This window comes from Cnephaeus nilssonii (genome assembly GCF_951640355.1).
Source record: "Cnephaeus nilssonii genome assembly, chromosome: 11".
Lineage (NCBI taxonomy): Eukaryota > Metazoa > Chordata > Mammalia > Chiroptera > Vespertilionidae > Cnephaeus > Cnephaeus nilssonii.
Window position 1 is genome coordinate 35,463,471 of NC_137082.1, and position 19,300 is coordinate 35,482,770.

The 19,300-nt window shown below is 48.0% G+C and overlaps 1 protein-coding gene across 1 annotated transcript; it reads right to left on the minus strand.

Moving 5' to 3' along the window:
• Nucleotides 1-383: 383 nt before the first annotated feature.
• Nucleotides 384-18,947, minus strand: AHCY (adenosylhomocysteinase). The gene is made up of 10 exons (XM_079784609.1): nucleotides 18,827-18,947; nucleotides 11,157-11,347; nucleotides 9,940-10,015; nucleotides 8,143-8,292; nucleotides 7,203-7,315; nucleotides 6,519-6,726; nucleotides 6,342-6,429; nucleotides 6,137-6,254; nucleotides 5,130-5,324; nucleotides 384-1,295 (listed from the first exon to the last, which is right to left on the minus strand). The coding sequence occupies exons 1-10, from the start codon at nucleotides 18,852-18,854 to the stop codon at nucleotides 1,164-1,166; spliced, it is 1,299 nt and encodes a 432-aa protein (XP_079640735.1). The 5' UTR covers nucleotides 18,855-18,947; the 3' UTR covers nucleotides 384-1,163.
• Between the last annotated feature and the right edge of the window lie 353 nt (nucleotides 18,948-19,300).

The window sequence follows — 19,300 nt, forward strand, 5'->3', positions numbered from 1 at the left end:
CCTATATAATAAAAGGCTAAAATGTAAATTGACTGAATAGCTGAACGACTGGTTGCTATGATGCACACTGACCACCAGGGGGCAGACACTCAATGCAGGAGCTGCCCCCTGATGGTCAGTGCACTTCCACAGGGAGAGCGCTGCTCAGCCAGAAGTCGGGCTAAGGGCTGGCGAATGCAGCAGTGGTGGTGGGAGCCTCTCCCACCTCCGCAGCAGCACTAAGCACCCCTCAGGGGGATGTCCACCTGCTAGCTTAAGCCAGCAGTCTGACATCCCCCTGAGGGGTCCCAGACTGTGAGAGGGTGCAGGCCGGGCTGAGAGACCCTCCCACCCCCACAGTGCATGAATGTTGTGCACCAGGCCTCCAGTCTATATAATAAAGGATCAAAATTATTTTAGGCACCAAAATTTTTATTTATCTACCTTCTTGCTCTAACATTATATAAACATAAACAAAATTTATCTTTTTGACCCAGGGTTGTGATAGGAACCATTACAAAGTGGTGGCAGATCTATGCCTGCTTTTAAGATTCTCTGGCCCCTCTCAACCTCTGGCTGTCACTTTTCTTGTCCTTCCTCGGCTGTCCCGTAACTGTATTTTATAACCCCTGAAAAATAGGGACTGAAAGTACCAACCTCATTGTTCTGAGGTATAAGAGAATGCCCAGCACTAAGCCAGGCTCTCAGGAGCATTCGAACTCCACCAGTTCCTCCCCGCCCATTGATATAGCTCCTTCTCATTTGTCATGGGCTGAGGAAGCAGTGAGCCCGTCAATCAAGAATATGGGCACAACATCCATAGGGCAGGTGATGGCTTAGATAGTAAAGTGCACAGGTGTTACGCCATCACTTCCAACTTCCAGCCTAAGGAAGGACTGACTGAGTGAGCAGTTCTAAAACCCCTGAGCTCATGGTTCCCTGTGGGTATCTCCCATGTACCTCCCCTGTGACCAGGGCTTGAGGAGGGGCTTCTCAATTCCCTCTCCCACACAAGGAACAGTATGAGGGATATAGCGGAGGCCAAAGACTGAGTGGCCAGCCCCAGGGAGTCGATGGGGGACATTAACAAATCATTCTCAAAATTGGTGCCATTTGCTCTTGAGGAGAAGACGAGGGACCTGGGCAAGGACAGCAGCTAGAAGGCAAAAGGGCAGGTCTGGTTCTCAGTAACGGTAGTGATCGGCCTTGAAGGGGCCATCACGGGGCATGCCCAGATACTGGGCCTGCTTCTCCGTCAGCTTGGTCAGTTTCACATTCAGCTTTCGCAGGTGGGCTTCAGCTACTGCTTCATCCAACTGGGGAGAAACACAGGAAGATGTGGAGTCAGTACCATGCTCTGGAACCTCTTACCTGCATCCAGCTGCCAATGGAGGCAAGAACTGTTGTGTTGGGGTACCTGCCAGGCGTTACACATATTACCTCATCCTATCTTCAGTCAGACGCAGTGGGTGTGTTGTTTTTGACTGCCCAGCTCCCCTTCCTCAAGAGGGAACCATGCTACATCCTCCCCTCCAAGTACCCTGGTGGGACCATCACTTACATCCCCTTTCCCACCTTCCACCAACCCAAGTAGCTAACCAAAATGCCTCTCTGGAATATATCTAGGGACAAACATTTTCCCTAACAGGTAGAGACAGGATCTCTCCAATTTCACTGGGATTTCTAAACAGGGAGGGTATCAGTCTCACTTTGCTAGTGGTAAGTCTATTTGACAAGTGTAGTGAATGTAAAGAAAAAAAAAAAGAGCCAATACAGAGAAACACAGAGCTCTAATAATATTGAATCCCTGGGTCAATTGTCTGAATCTTGACTCCTCCTTTATACAGGGTGGGACAAAAGTAGGTTTACAGTTGTGAGTACATGAGAGAGAGTTTATTCTTATATTATCATTTATTAATTATTGTATTATTTTTCATTTGGACAACTATAAACCTACTTTTGCCCCACCCTGTGCAGCCAATAGTTTCTTTTTAGATTAAATTGGTGTGGTTGTTTTATTTTTTTTATTATTATTTTTTAAAATTATGTATAGTATTATTTTATTCTTTGGCATATTTCTCATTTGAGTGAATATTTTTTAGTAGATTGCTGTCGTTATTATTTTTTAATATATTTTATTGATTTTTTACAGAGAGGAATAGAGTGTTAGAAACATCGACCAGCTGCCTCTTGCACACCCCCCACTGGGGATGTGCCCGCAACCAAGGTACATGCCCTTGACCAGAATCGAACCTGGGACCCTTGAGTCCGAAGGCCGACGCTCTATCCACTGAGCCAAACCGGTTTTGGCTGGTGTGGTTGTTTTAAAGTATGTCCTTAAATTCTTTGTCTAGAAATTCATAATACTCCTTTCGGGAGGTGGTGCCTAATTGTTCACCCCTTGAGTGACTCACTTCTAATAGAAAAAAGCAGAAGTGATGGTGTATGACTTGGAGACGAGGTTCTAAGACACTGCAGCTACTTCCTTTGCTCTCCTGGACCACCCTCTGGGAAAGGCCAGCTGCCATCTCCTGAGGACACTTAGGTGGCCCTATGGAGATCCCAATGTGACGAGGAACCGAGACCTCCTGCCAATAGTGAAGTGGATCTTCCAGCCCATCTAGCCTTCAGATAGCACTGCAACCTCATGAAGGACCTCAAATCAAAGCACCCCACTAAGGTGCTCTCAAATTCCTGACCCACAAAAACTAAAATAATAAGTGTTTACTGTTTTAAACCATAAGTTTTGGGGTTAAATTGTTACATAGCAATAGATAACTAACACACCAGTTTAAACAGGGTTTCTACCCACTTGCCACCAAAAGGATCCTGACTAATAAAAAAATTGCCATCCTCCTTTCACAAACGTAGAAATCAAGGCTCAGAAAAGTGAAATGACTTGCCCAAGGTCACACGGCTAGTTATTTATAGAGATAGGATTTGAACCCAAGTCTATCTGGCTCTAAAACCCCAAAACTTGTCTCAAACATCTCAACTTATGGCCTCCAAGGCATCTTTGAAGAGATGGAACAGAAACCAAGGAAGACAGAGGCTGGGGTTAGATAAGGCCAATTCCTAAATCTGACCAATGCTGAAATGCATAAAGAAGTCTGAAAAGGGCACTTAGAGAAAGGTAAACTCTCAGTGTGCGGTGTCACTTTCTCAGCTTCCTGCTCTGGGTAGGGCCTGTCTCTTTCCCTAATGCCCCAAGTCCCACCCCATGATGACACAACAGCCTTGGACTACAGCCCAGCCCCTACAACTTTTACATGTCCAAGTGGTTTCATATCCATTGTCTCACGAGAGCCTCACAAATTCCCTTAAGGGGGGCAGTATTTACTCTTTTATTTATCAGAAGAAGAAACTGGGGAGAGGCAGGCAAGGGATGAGCAGAGCCCAGCCCCAAGTCCATGTTAATTCTGGAAGCAGAATGAAGGTCTCTCACTCTCAGAGTTCACATTGACTACTCCCTTCACTTGGCCTAACCTAACCCTGAATACACTTCTTCCTTCTCTTTTAACCCACACCCAGAAGGCAGTGTGTCATAATGGTTAACTTGGACAGACAGTAGAGCTGGGTTCTACTCCTGGCCCAATACTTGACAACTGTGGGAACAAGTCAATCTCTGAACCTTAGTGTCCTCATTTGTAGGATGGATCTCTCATGGCTATCACAAAGATCAATGCTAGAGTTCTTGGTGCAAGTAGATACCTTAATAAATGGTGGCTGCTCTCTCTGTCATTGTCCATACATCACATGTGAGGCATGAAGCCAAGGATGTCTTGTCCCCCATCCATATCTTGGCCGTGATGAAGGAGTTAAGGATGAGGCCATGTGCTGGGGTGGGAGATGAGATCTTTTGACTTTTTACTTCAACCCTGACCTCATTTTAAGTCCTGTCCAATTTCTCACCATCAATCATATTTATTCCAACTGGGATCAGATGGAGGTCAAATCAGACTTTTTAAACCCCATAACACGGCTGGGGACCTGGCAGGCTGCATCTATCAGGAGAGCCCTCAAGGCCCTTATGGGTAAAACATCTGGTCCAAGGGAAGTATCCAAGGAAGACTAGGTGGAAAGGAGTTGGCTGGCTCTGGAGGCAGGTGCTCTGGGGGCAGATGCCCCAGGCCTCAAGAGGACACCCAGGCTTCTTCCTACTTCACTTGGCAGAACCAGCCTTTCAAGGGGTGGAGGAGTGGTATGGAGACTTCATCAAAGCTTCCTCAGTATCAAATGCTAGACGAGCAAGAGTTACTCTTAGGGAAACTGAGGCCCAGAGAGGCTAAGTGGCAAAGCCAAGTTCAACCATGACACTGGAAAAAAAAAGGCTGGAACTAAAACATAACAGTTCTGATCCTTGGGGGTATGCACATTGCATAGGGTGTTAGGATAAGCACTGGGTTTGATATGAGAAGACCTCCTTGTCATGGTTACCTGACCACACTCCCATAGCATGTCAGATGCTATACTCAGTGTGTTAGTGGTATCATTTCATTCCAAGGCCACAATCCTACAGCCTGCAGGCTGCATTTTTGGCTTACAGACATGTCCAAGTCGACCCACCTGATTATTTTTAAAAACTGTTAACAAGTTGCCTATATTTAAAAATTGAATATTTCATACAAAGATCTTAACATCTGGCTTCTCTTGAAATGTCAGGAGCCCTGGTCCAATGGGCCTGGGTTCCAGGTTAATGACAGCTGACCCCTTCACTGGGCCTGTGCTCTTCTGTTAGTCTCCACCCAGCCCAATTCACTCATTTACCTGCCCAATCCCTGTGGGCATATGGGTTTGTGACCCCTGATCTAAGGAAATCCTCACAATCCTTAAAGGAGGTAGTATTACCTTCGTTTTACAGAGGAGGAAATAGAAGCACAAAGAAGTTAAGTAACTTGCCCCAGTTATACAGCTGCTAAGTGGTAAGGCTTAGATTCAAACCTGGGTGGGTCTCACCATAAAGCCCATGCTCTCATCACCCAGTAGAGAATGGGAGTCATTCTCTACTTTGGGCCTGAGTTTCCTTCTCTGCTAAATGAAGAAAATGCTTTCTTCCCTGTGGACCTCTCAGGTGAACTCTGGCAAGTCCTGTGTGGGGAGCCCAGGGTTGGATGTATGACCCTTGGCCTGGGTTGGAGGTGGGTACCTACCTTCTTGGGCAGGAAATGGACCCCAACGGGGTACTTGTCTGGATGGGTCCACAGTTCAATCTGTGCCAGCACCTGGTTGGTGAAGGAGTTGCTCATCACGAAGCTGGGGTGACCCATCGCACAGCCCAGGTTGACCAGCCGGCCCTCGGCCAGCAGGATGATTCGGCGCCCGTTCTTCAGCCGGTAGCGGTCCACCTGCAAGTGGGCAGAATAGCAGTGAGGGCTGGTAATGCTCCTAATGGCCACCCCTGCCTCATCCTACCCTCTTGCTCAGCAGGCCTACCTGCCTCCAACAGCACCTGTGAAGGGCCTAGGCTACCCTAGAACAACCTCTAGCACAGCCATGGCACACTCAATTAATAGTAAGAGACAATATTTATCAAGCAGCTCTGAGCTACAGACCTTACAGATCTGCTGTGAGAATTTAGTGAACTGACACATGTAAAGCACTTGACACATGGCTTGGCACATACTAGTACTCAGTAAGTATTAGGTAATGTTGTTATTGTTATTATTATTACTCTTATTGGCATGTACCCTGAACTAAGAGCATACACATAACTATGTAACTAAATGTATATATACATGTGACTATTAACAACCCTATGATTTAAGTACTACTATTATCCCCATTTCACAGATAAAGAAACTAAAGTTCAAAAGGTTAAACTGTCCAGAGCCACACACTAACAAGTAGCTGCAATTTAAGCCTGGACAGTCTGAGGACAGATCCCATGTTCTTAATCACCATACCCAGTAAAAGCTGAATGTAGTGGTGCTAAACCTTGGCTGCACATCAGAATCATCGTGGGACCTTTGAAAAATGGGATGCCTTGGCCTAACTCCGAGATGCTGATTTAAGTAGCCCTGAAACCAGGCCCCCTTCCTCCCATCCTGTTGCGCAGGTTGCCAGAGCTTCCTCATCTGCCCTCCTTTGGTGAGCCCATGAGCACGCCCCCCTCAGCCCTCCATCTGCCCACCCTGTTAGAAGGGCTGGGGCTCCGCACCTGGGGCTTGATGTTCACTTTCTCCACAGCGTTATCATTCAGCCACTTGACATCAATCTCCACGTCAAAGTGTCCAATGTTACATACGATGGCGTCATCCTTCATCTGCTCAAAGTGCCTATGGGAAGCCCAAATCCATGGGAGACCATCAGGAACGAAGAGCAGCCCCAACCCAGCCCCTTCTCTCACTCCCCAGGATCCCTACCTGCCAAGGATGATGTCGATACAGCCTGTGGTGGTGACAAATATGTTGCCCTCCTGACAAGCCTCGTCCATGGTAGTCACCTCATAGCCTGTGCAGACAGTGGCCATGGGTCATCCAGGGTGGCCTTGCCTTTCCTCTGGCCCCAGTGACTGACAGCCAACCCTCGCCCTATCGTACCCTCCATGGCAGCCTGCAGTGCATTGATGGGGTCAATCTCGGTGATGATGACTCGGGCCCCAAAACCCCTCAGGGCCTGGGCACAACCCTTGCCCACGTCGCCATATCCTGCTACCACCGCCACCTTGCCCGCAATCATCACGTCTGTGGCCCGCTTGATGCCATCTATGAGGGACTCCCGGCAGCCATAGAGGTTGTCAAATTTGCTCTGAAAGGAGAGGGGGTATGGGGGCAATGGGAGCAAGCAAGGCCCTACGGCCTCAGACCCACTCTCAGCATCTTGGCCTGATGGACCTTGGGCTGATCATCTATGACTTTTCTCCACCAGCTAATGCCCTCATATGCCTCTCACCCTGCTTTCTGCCCTGTGGCATACCCTGCGATCAGCCCTAAGACCTTGCTAGCCTTTCTCTGCTGGTCCAGAAGGCTTCTCCAGGATCAATTACTGAAAGAGATTGCCCAAAGAATCTGCTTCACTTTAAAGCTCCTGATGCCCAGCTCTCACTGTATAGTTCTTCACCTCTTTAATACACTAATTACCCTCAGTCTGCAATCTCCTCCCTCCTCTCAAATGAGGCCTTCAAGTCCCTAGCCTGCAGCCTTCCCAGGGGTCCTTCCTCAGGGGCCTACTTCCAAGCTGCACTGGGAGCCAACAGCTGGAACTATCACTGCCCCCAGGCTCACCTTTGTGACGGAGTCATTGACATTGATGGCAGGAACCTTCAGGATCCCGTTGGCCTTCATCTTGTACAGGTTGTGGACCCCTGTTGTGGTCTCCTCGGAGATGCCTCGGATACCTGAACAAGAAAGGACGGGGTAAGCCTCAGGCCAGGAAGGGGCCACCTAAGGGATTGGCTGGGGGCGTGAGGGTGGCTCTGGAATGAAGCCTCAAGAGCCTATTACATGAACTCACTCAAATTCTTCATCTTTCTGGGTTCACATCTCTGTGACTGATACCACAGTCTACCCAATCATCCAGGCCAGCAAGAGGGAGGAGTCACCACCATTACCAGGCCACTCCATTCCACTGCCACTGTGCTAGTCCCTGCCACCATTATTCACCTGACCTCCCAGCCACAACCCATCCTCCACAGCAGGCATTTTGAACATGTACATTTTCAGAGAAATCTTTTCAAAACCCTCCAATGATTTCTATTTGCTCTCAGGATCAAGCTAAATTCTTTTATCTTAACCTATTAATACTCATACATCTGGCCTTTACTAGAGCTCTAGCCGCTCCTATAATACTCCCTCTCCCAGGGAAGGAAGCTAAGCTACCAACCAGGCTGGCTTCTTTCTGTTTTCTGAAGAGTCAGTCTTTTCCTCCCTCACCCCACTTTCCTCTCTACCCTGCTTAAAAAAAATCTGACTCATTCGCAGACCTGGCTTATGCTTGCTCTTAGATCTTCTCAGCCAGACCGCCCCCTCCCCTCCCTAGCCACCCTGGCAGAAGTCAGGTCAGGCCCCAGCACGCCCTCAGGAACCTGCCATCCTCCCATCTTCCACAGAATCTGCTGCTTGAGGTGCTGGGAATCCTACCAGCCTGCTGCTTTCACATGAGCAAGCAGGCTCCATCGAGGTTGCCAGCAAGCACCAAGCCCACCCACCCATCCACCCTACTCACCCGACAAGAGCTGTGGATACTTGGTGTGGATGAGGTTGGTGAGATCACCGCCGTCGTCCAGAATCATGTTGAGAGGCCCATCCTTGAAGTACAGAGTTTGCTCAATGCACCACAGGTACTCCTCATCTGTTTCACCCTTCCAGGCATACACTGGAGGGTGAATGGCACATCAGTGTCTGCTTCCCCACTGGAACCTGCTCTAGGAAACTACCTGGGCAGAGCCAAAACTATCTCCTTCCTAATTCCCATGCCCAGCCACCCCAGCCCCTCTCAGAACTCAGCGGTAATAAGAACACAACTTGGAGCCACAGAGACCTGAGTTCAAATCCTGGCTCTGCACTTGCCAGCTGTGTGACTTTGGGTAAATCACTTCACTTCTCTGAGCCTCAGTTTCCTCATCTGTAAATGGATTAAGTGAGCTGGAGGCCAGATACAGGTAACTGGAATGAATTATTTACTTTCCTACTCCCTTCTGTCTAGGCCCCAAGGATAGGGGCATCAACCCATAATGACCAGAATCCCACCCCAAGTGCTGGGACGAGGTGCTGCAGAGGCAGGGAGCCATATTCATGTGGACCCACAAGGCAAGATCCAAGAATTGTTCTGCACTAAAAGGACTTGAGGGCCCAGCAGTCTCTGTGGTGGGTGGTCTCAGGCAAAGTCTGGCCAAAAAATTACTAATAGCAGTTATGTATAGTGCTTTTTCTGTGCCAGACATTAGCACCAGTCCAGGCTCCTCCCATCAGATTATATGACTGGGACACATACGTGGGGCTCCCATGAACCACTTATGAGAAAAGACCACTGGCCAAGCAGGGCAGGCTGCTTCTCTGTCTATCTGAGGCAGACAATGGTCTTGAAGACAAAGAATTTCCCAGAAAAGGCCACGAAGCCCAACCATGGCTGAGGAATGGGAGACATGCCTATCCAGCACTGGTTAGTCACTGAAGGGATCCTCCTGACCCTCTCCCCTGCACCTGAGGCTCGTGAGGACTCATGAATGTCCTACTTAATCACCATCAGAGCTAACCACTCCCCTCCCCAGGCCGAGGATGACACATGCCATTTCTCCAGCAGCTTATGAAAGCTCTTCCTCTTATTTTTGGTCCTTCCACAGACCCTAGGCAATGAACCTCTAGAGCTCTTTTTCTGACCAGTATTCCTCCCGATTCTTTTTAGAAACAGACCAACATCCATCCTTTTTTTAACCTTTTGCACTCGGATGTCGAGTGTGACTCGACACGGTTAGCATCGGTAGCAGGAATCGAGAAAAAAGCAAGCGAGTGCAAAGGGTTAAAAAAGGTTTATAATGATTTTTAGAGAGAGAGGAAAGAAGAGGGAGAGAAACATCAATCAGTTGCCTCCTATACATCCCCCACTGGGGATCAAGCCCGCAACCCAGGTATGTGCCCTGACTGGGAATCAAACCCTCTTGGTGCATGGGTTGATGCTCAACCACTGAGCTATACTGGCCAGGCCCTACATCCTTTCTTTTTCTTTTCCTCCACATCCTTTTTTTAAGGATCTTCCCCTCCTCTATTCCAAGTGGTTCCCAAGCACAAGATCCTGTCCTTCTTGACCACAAGACAAGCTGGGACACTAAGTACCTCCCATAGAATTTTAGATGGCAACAGAATAAAACAGCTTTCTTATGGGTCATCAGGCTAGGATTGTGTGGCCATGACTCCTCTCCCCAGCCGCAGGGAAGTCTGTCACTATAGGAGCCAGGAAGCAAACATGGAGAAGCAAGAGCCCCTTCATGCATTCCCACACCCCCCAGCAGCAAGCAGGACTCACCCGGAATGCCGGCCTTGGCAATGGCAGCTGCTGCATGGTCCTGGGTGGAGAAGATGTTGCAGCTGGACCACTGCACCTAGAAGAGCCAGTAAGATAGGGCTGTGTGGTCACAGAAACACCAGGTCATTGGACAGGGATAAGAAAAAGCCATGGTGCTGAAAGTGAGAAGCTCACTGTGTGATCGAGGCCCAGCCAGCTCTGTGACCATAGAGTGGTGGACCTGGTAAGTGAACAGGAGCCAGAGCAGTGACAAGACCTAACTTTCATTTTGAAACAGCACGCTGGTGCTGTGTGGAAGAGAAAGGGCTCCACAGGAAGCAAGGAGAAGAGTGAAGAAGCTGTTAAGAGGTCAGGCAAGAGATGTAACAGTAGCAGTGGAGGTGATAATAGGTATCTTCTGAAGGCTGAGCTGAACCGATTTGCTGTAGAATTAGTTGTTGGTGTGAGAGACAAAGTGGAGTCAGGGATGACGCCAGGTTCTTGAACTAAGAAAACCTGGAAGGCTGAATTTCCATTTGCCTATGTGAGGAAGACTGCAGACAGGGGTGGGGGAGGGGCGCACAAGAAATCATGAGTTTGTTTGCATATGTTGAGGTTGTTATGTCTATTAGATCTCCAAGTGGAGATGGCACATCAGCTGCTGAGTATACAAGTCTTGAGTTGGGGGTGGGGGTGGAGGAAAATCTAGGCTGGTACATTTACCTGAGAGTCATCACCATGTAGATAGTATTTAAAGCTATAAAATCAGAGTGTGAATGTTTAAAAGAAATACAAGGACTGAGTCTAATGTAGTCTGTTGGTTTGGGCTGCTCTCCCGCCCTCTTTTGGAGAAGCACTATCTTGTTCCGAGACTCCTAAAGAGGTTAGAAGAGCTGTCAATCAGGTACATATGACCCAGGCTGAACCAATCAGAGCACATCATCCTTCTGGCAGCCATGATTGGTCCAGGGCAGGCACATGACCCTAGGAGGGCCAATGAGAGCCAGTCCTTCCATGTCTCAGTTGGACAGTGGGGTTGAATTTTTCTACCAGAGCTCCTTAGGCAGGAGGATGTGAATTGAGGGCAGTTTAATGCTATCTTCCTAGCCGGAAAAAAAATGTGCACATCAGTCACCACAAAAGTGACGGCACTGTGACAAGGCTGTTGCCCCAGCTGGGCCTGAGGGGGCAAACCACACTGGTTTTCCCACTTCACACAGAATAGCTGCAGAGCTTACCTCAGCACCCAGGGCAACAAGGGTCTCAATGAGGACGGCTGTCTCCACGGTCATGTGCAGGCAGCCGGCGATGCGGGCACCCTTCAGTGGCTTGGAAGCCGAGTACAGCTCCCGCATGCGCATCAGGCCCGGCATCTCGTTCTCCGCGATGTCCAGGGCCTTGCGTCCCCAGGAGGCCAGGCTGATGTCAGCTGCAAAGGCAGGATGAATGGGAGTTCCATGAGCGAGCGGATCATCCCACCAACCAGGAAGCACGACACTGGTCACTCATCCACGTGTGGACTTGAAACATTAGGCTGAGCAATCTGGTCACTGACTCTGTCACTCATTCAATAGGAATTTATGGAGCTGAGGCAGTCAAAAGAGAAAGGCATGGTCCTGCCTAACTTCAACTTATAATCTTGTGGGAGAGTACATTTAATCAAAGAATCACACAAGTATGTGTAAATAACACAGGTAAGTGCCCCCTTGAAAAATAGCTATCAGCCTATATATATGTATATATACTCCCCACTACCTTTTCTGCTGCCACCTACCAACTTCCTCATTCCCTAAAGATTTTAGCTCCTGGTTGACTGTCCATCTTCCAAGTCATCACTCTTGCTAACTTCACACTCATAAATGATACTATTAACACCTTGGCTTTGGCACAGTTCTTTGATTTTCCTTAAGATATGAAAATGCTCCTTCCCCACTCCTGATGTTTCCACCTGGAGAGAATTCATCTGTGTGACACCTCGGGCTCCTTTCTGCCCCAGGGGAGGTGGAGTGACTTGTCTGATTAGTAAACTTGGGAGGAATAAATTGGGCATGTGCAGTTCAGCTCTCCCTTCTTTTTTATTTTCTTTTTTTAAATACTTAAACAAAAAGATTTTTATTGATACTTAGAGAGAGAGAAAGGGAGGGGGAGAGAAACCGATGTGAGAGAGAAACATTGGTTGGCTGCCTCCTGCACGCCCCTATCAGGGATGTGCACTGACTGGGAATCAAACTGGCATCCTTTGGGTGCACAGGAAGATGCCCAACTAACTAAGCCATACTAACCAGGCGCAGCTCTCCCTTCTTTTGCAAGCAACAGTAGCCACCTTGCTTGCAGGAAGCATGTTCTTCTACACCGAGACCTACCAGGCCCACCTTGCCTGTAATGGGTATGTAACTGAATTTGGGGGTTCAGTTAGCAAGTACACATGAACCTCCTTGTTCTCCAATGCTAATCTACATCCTCTGGCTTCAATGTTAGTAATGAAAGTTATATTTTGGCTTCTATCTGCCACCCCAAATGTCTCAAATTTGTCCAAATTCTCAGGCAGGAAAAAAGAATACTATCATGAGCTCTCTCACTATCTCAATATTCTTCTAATAATTTCACCCTCCCTACCCACGCCACACTAGCCCATTCCGAAGGTCAGTCCCTTCCCTTGTAAAAGTTATCTGTCGTGCTTATAAACCTCTCTTGGAAAATCAGATTCAATAGATCTAGGATGGGGCCTGGACTGCTGCTGATTATTATATTTAGGGAAGCTTAGATCCTGTCAATTACCCAAGGGGGTAATAACAAATAATAAAACTGACTACGTCAGACTGCTTCCTGCTGTACAATTCAAAGATGAAATATTCCTCCTCCATGGGAGGGACTACTTCTACTGGGCCTCAACACACACACCCTCCCCCTATCATTACCCCTACTCTACCCTGCCCACCTTGGCAGCCCATCACCAATGATACTCCCCCCTGGAAATATTGATTTCAAGCAAATGGCTGTGACTATGTCCCATCTTTCCAATCTTCTCCCTCTACAGCCCCAACTCTAGTAAGGCCGCAGCCAGTCAGGTCTGAACCTCTAATGCATTAATCCTACCAGTTTCCACTGCCCCTCATAGTTTGCCTTCACATTCTCAATTTCTTCCTCCCACATTTTAAGATTTTGCTGTCCTTTCTACCCTTCTGTCCTCTGATAACTCATGGCAAAACTCCCACCATAGTTAAACCCAATCCTCCACTCCACCTAAATCATTGAGTCCAGCGGGAGAAAAATCACAACCACACTAAAAGGTCTCATTTACTAAGACACAAATTCAAGAAACAGGCCAGCAATCCTATTACATTGTCTTAGTAAATTTACTCTCAACTGATGACCTCACTTCACGATTCACTGAAAAAAATTCAGAACTAGGCCACTTTTCCTCCACGGATTCCACTAGTCCTCCTCCACTGTAGCTACAGACTAGGCATTCTTTTGTTACAATAGATAAGTTGTCTCTGCTCTGTGTGGCCTGATCCCATGCCCTCTGGCATCCTTGAGACTTCAATTCCATGGATACTGCTCTTTTCAAGGTCTCTCAAGACCAGCCTGATTCCCACACCTAATAGTCAATTATCTATGTTCATGCTTCTCCCTGCAGCACTGATCCCACTAATTACTCCTTCCTTCTGAAACCCTTTGTTTGGCTTCTATAACGGTCCTGTTTTCCCTACTACTTTTCTGGCTTCTATTCCTATAAGTGACTAATGTTTGGAAGCCCTCAGGGTTCCATCTTCTCCCTTTTCCTTTAAATACGGTCTCTGCAGCAGTGACTCCCACGTATTTATCTCCAGCCCAACTTCTCCCCTGATTAGGAGACTCATATAATCCAATTGCCTGCTGAATAGCTCCACTTAGATGCACAACTGGATCTATTATGTGTCAAGTTTGAACCCTCATGACTCCTTACCTTGCCAATTTTCCCATTTTAGGAAATGAAATACTATTTGAACAGCCACTCCAGACGAAAATTTTCTTGGTTCTTTTCCCCTTTCACCCTCTTCCAATCCATCAGCATATTGTTGGCTCAAAATCACAAATATATAAGCAATCCAACCATATCTTACCACCTTGGATCACTGAAGAAGCCTCTTCTCTGGTCTACTATTCTCCCCACAGAAGCCAGAAGATGCTTTATAAAATTTAAATTATAGCACCTCCGCTCTTCTGCTAAAGTAAAAAACAACCCTCCAATGGCTTCCCCTTATCTTCTCTATACATGAAAGCCTAATATGCTAAGTGTCCGACCTTTTGACCATTCGCTATGACGCACACTGACCATCAAGGGGCAGACACTCCGACTGGTAGGTTAGCTTGCTGCTGGGGTCCGGCCAATCGGGACTGGGCAAGACAGGCCGGACATGCCCTGGAGCCCTCCCACAATCCCTTCCTGGCCTCTAAAATAGTTCTCTAATTAATTTCCTTTCAGTGTGCATGATCCATGCACTGGGCCTCTAGTCCATTAATAAAATCCGAACTCCTCACATGGCCTGAGGTCCTTACCCACATGACTGCCCACCCTTGTTCTCCTACCTCTCCTTCCTCTCCCTAGCTTCTCAACCACATATATCTGCTTACTGTTGGTCTTCAGACAATCTGAACTCATTCCCTCCTCAGGGCTTTAACCCAAGGAGTTCTCTTAGCCTGCATGGTTCCTCCCCAAGCATCTGATACAGACCTGGAAAACAGTAGGTGCTCAACAAAAACCTGGAAACAGGAAAGAACTTGGTATATTTCTATTGGAGGAATGGAGTGCACCAGGATGACTCTAGTAGAGGAAGTAAGATAAGTCAGGATCTTATTCCCAGTAGGGTGGCAAGACTACAGAGTTTTAAGGGGAAGTATCATGACCAGTTTATCTTTTGAAAAGACCCCTTTGGCCCAGTCAGCATGGCTCAGTGGTTGAGCATCAACCTATGAACCAGGAGGTCACAGTTCGATTCCCGGTCAGAGTACATGCCCAGATTGTGGGGTGTGCAGGAGGCAGCAGCCAATCAATGATTCTTTCTCATCATTGATGTTTCTCTCTCTCTCCCCCTTTCTCTCTGAAATCAATAAAAATATTTTTTAAAAAGAAAAGACCCCTTTGATGGCTGCATGTATATGTGGAGCAAGAGACCCAGGGGAACCTGTGAGGAGAGGGACCAGAACTGGGGTGGTGGCTGTGGAGATAAAGAAGTGGGCGGAACTCCTCACTTACAAAATGGAGCCAATACATTAAATGTATGCATGTCAGCCCCAACCTCATCCTTGAGTCACCTTTGTATGTCCAGTGCCCAGCAGGGCCTGGCACAGAGAAGGGTTCAGCAAATGTTTACCGACCATATTTGTTTTTAGGACTGAATGAGAGAAGGTCCATGAAAGGAGCTGGCACAAGACAGGGGTGGCAAAAAAGAAACAAATCTAAACCCAGTACAACTCCCAGCATTTACCCATGAGAAAAGGACCCAGAGAGGGGTTTGCCCCAGGTTCCACAGCCAGTCAGTGGCAGAGGAGGGACTGGTGGCCAGAAAGAGCTAGCGCCAGAGGCCTTCTCCAGGCTCCTGAGGCCCAGCAGTAATGGACAATGGGTTCTGTCCTATCCTGCTAAGCTCCACCCACTCTATCACCTGTCCCTCTAGCTAAAAATAACACCACCGTCCTCATGGCAGCTGTGCCTGCCCCAGAGTTTTCCCTCAACTCCAAAGGCACAGGAAGGTCTGGGGCTCCAGGCTCTGAGGCTTTTGGTCCTACAGGAGCTGAGAACTTGAAGTTGCAGGGACACCTCTTGGCCAGGACAAGCCAAGAGGAATAGCAAGACCCTCTCAGAGCCTCACTTTCTCCATCTGTAAAGTGGGAATAATCATCCCCAACCTTGCTGAGTCCTGAGGATTAAAGATGTCATGTGGACAAAGGCGAGCACAATATGCCCTCTTCAATGGGGGCTTCCTCCCTCCATCCCAGCCAAGCTCCCTCCAAATGTAGCCTTATCTCTTCCCACAAAACCCAATGCCCTCAACCCTGACCCATTGATCTCTCCATAGCATGACAAGCCTCTATCCAACTCTGCCACTAACGTTACCTTGACTTAACCTTTCTGGGCTTCAGTTTCATCACCCATAAAATGGGGACATCTACTCCGGCCATTACTTCATAATCTACTACTGATAAGCTACTACAATTGACCCTTGAACAACACAAGGGTTAGGGGCAATGACCCCACTCTCAAAAATCTATGCAAGCCCAGCCCATGTGGCTCAATGGTTAAGCATCAGCCCATGAACCAAGAGGTCACCAGTCCAATTCCAGGTCAGGGCACATGCCAGGGGTGCAGGCTTGATCCCAGTAAGGGAGTGTACAGGAGGCATCTGATGGATGTTTCTCTCTCATCATTGATGTTTCTCTCTCTCTATCCCTCTTCCTTCCCCTCTCTAAAAATCAATTAAAACCTATCTTTTAAAATTTGCTTTACTGCCCTAGCCATTTTGGCTCAGTGGATAGAGGGTCAGCCTACAGACAGGGGTTCCAGGTTCGATTCCGTTCAAGGGCACATGCCTGGGTTACAGGCTCAAGCCCTAGTAGGGGGTGGGCAGGAGGCAGCCGATCAATATTCTCTCTCATTTTTGATGTTTCTATCTCTCTCTCCCTCTCCCAAATCAATAAAAATATATAGATATTTTTAAATTTGCCTTCCTAAAAAAAAAAATCTGTGCAAGGAGCTCTTGTATTTCTCCGCATAATGTAAAGACTTGTGATTTCAGGATGACTGACCTGCTCAGTGACACACAAGTGCCAAATAAAGATTTTGAATTAAAGTAAACAAACAAAACAAAAAAAAACCCCACAATTAATTTGTTTTTTTAAATCTGGCCCTGTCCGGTGTGACTCAATTGGTTGGGCATCATCCTGTGCACCAAAAGGTCATAGGTTGATTCCCAGTCAGGGCACATGCCCAAGTTACAGGTTTGATCCCTGGTCAGCCTGCATGTGGGAGGCAGGCAATCAATGTCTTTCTCTTTCTCTCCCTTCCCTCTCCCTAAAATCAATAACATAAAAATAAAATAAAATCTATAACTTTTGATGCCTCCAAAACTTCAGTCACCCTTGGTATCCATAGGGGATTGGTTCCAGGACCCACCCATGAGGATACCAAAATCCATGGATGCTCCAGTCCCTCATGTAAAATGGCATAGAACTGCCCTCCCCAGACAGCTGTTTGTTAGAGCATCATCCTTATTTTGGGTTCAATCCCTCGTCAGGGCACGTACAAGAAGCAACCAATGAATGCACAAATCAGTGGAACAACAAATCAATGTTTCTCTCTCCCTAAAAACCAACCAAAATTTTTTAACCTTTAAAAAATAATTAAATGGGTCCTAACCGGTTTGGCTCAGTGGATAGAGCGTTGGCCTGCGGACTGAAAGGTCCCAGGTTCGATTCTGATCAAGGGCATGTACCTTGGTTGCAGGCACATACCCAGTGGGGAGTGTGCAGGAGGCAGCTGATCGATGTTTCTCTCTCATCGATGTTTCTAACTCTCTATCCCTCTCCCTTCCTCTCTGTAAAAAATCAATAAAATATATTTAAAAATAAATTTTTAAAAAAATAATTAAATGGGATAGAATAATGCATATGGCCCTCCACATAAGCAGATTCAACCAACTACTGATGGAAAATACCACAGATGTGAAATCTAGAGACATGAAGGGCAAACTGTGTGTTTATTGAAAAAAGCCACATATAATGGACCCATGTTGTTCAAAGGTCAACTGTATTTCACAGAATTTCTGCAAGTCACTTTGTTACAGCCTCTGCTGCTTTCTCTGTATACTATAATGGGATCCAACCCACCTCTGATTACCAGATACACAGCAAGAGCTCCATAAATGTTGGTGCCTTTCTCCAGGTTTAATGGTGTCTTGAATTTACTTAAAAACGGCTAGCCAGCATGAACTGGTGTTTTCAAAGAACATTAGCTGTACAAGTGTTCTCTGATATACAGTGGTGAGGTGTGCTCAGAGGACTACAGTGCCTGGCTTCATATCCTGCTCACTTGGTCCCAGCTGTCAGAAGGCAGGTTACCTTTATTTCCTGTGTCTTAGTACACTCTTTGTAAAATGAGAAAGTAAAAGCCGTGTGAATAAAAGGAATTAATCTAGGATAAAGATATAAGATGGTGCCCATCCCCTAGTAAACGCCCAAAATATTTAAACTAACAGTATATCATCTTCAGTCCATAGGACAGCAAGAAGAATTGTTCTAACCACTCCAAATTTCCTTTGAGATTCTGTGCAGGACTGTCCCTGTCGGCCAGGCGGGTGACCCCAGAGGTTGAGTAACAAGCCCAAAGTCCCCTGTGAATGTACAGTGCCGGCCTTGGATTCGCTCTCCAGGCCTCGCCTCACACGCCTATTGGGGGGCTCCAGTTCCCTCGCCTTCCCTGTAGGAAGCTCAGAGAAGGACCGGCACTTGTCCGGGACCCCCCAGCTGGCCCAAGAGCTGGCCCAGGCTCCGGAAGCAGGATCTGGACCTCCTAGTGTAGGTCCTGGCAGATGCCAGCAGCCCCAGGCCACGGCCAGGTGCGCACTTCCCGCCAGTCCCAGCGGGCTCAGTGCAAAACGTGCCGCCTGTTGGAGGCTCCGCAGCCCACGCCGCAGGACTGGGCCTCGCGGGGTATGCCGGAACTCGTAGTCCGCGGCCACCCCCGACAACCCGCTCGCCGTCGCGCGGGAACTCCAACCCCCAGGCGGCCTCGCGCGGCCAGGATCGCGCGGAGCCAACGATTCAAGGGGGTCCTCAGCGCCTCGCGTCGGCACCCCGGCCGTCGCCCGCACAGGCCCCCGCAACGGTCAAGGAGCAGAAGCGGCCTGCTTCATGTCCTGGAACTCACCGACTTTGTAGGGCAGTTTGTCCGTCATGCTGACGGCAACTCCGTACGGAGTGATGGACACAGGCGAAAGGGGCCGGGCCACGTACAGGGAACCGGAACGGGGCGGGCAACAACGGGAAGGGATCAGCGCCTGGCGCCCGCGCCTTTAAATATCTCCCCCTTATTTGCATATTCATGATCCCGCTAGGGCTGAGCCAAGGGGGCGGGGCCCAATGCACAGGGGCGGGACCAGAGTGAATTCGGACCTCTCCTGAGAAGGGGACAGGTTTCATCCCATGAGAGTCGGAATGGAGGTGGGGAGAGGCCTGAGAGCAAATGAGAGATTGCTCTTTGTTTCGTTAAGCCAGGGAATCGATGTCAAAACCGAGTGGAACTGAAATTCCAACCAGTTCATTTCCCTGTGCCTCAGTTTCCACATCTGTAAAATGTGCGGAATGATATCTACCACACAGATTATAAGTAAAGTTGCAATAG

Excerpts from the sequence above, each read along its gene's own strand:
- AHCY (XM_079784609.1), bottom strand. The coding sequence starts at position 18,854 with ATGACGGACAAACTGCCCTACAAAGTCG. Across the intron at positions 6,255-6,341 it reads ATCGACATCATCCTTGGCAG|GCACTTTGAGCAGATGAAGG; the intron begins GTAGGGATCCTG and ends GGCTTCCCATAG. Across the intron at positions 1,296-5,129 it reads TCCATTTCCTGCCCAAGAAG|TTGGATGAAGCAGTAGCTGA; the intron begins GTAGGTACCCAC and ends GTTTCTCCCCAG.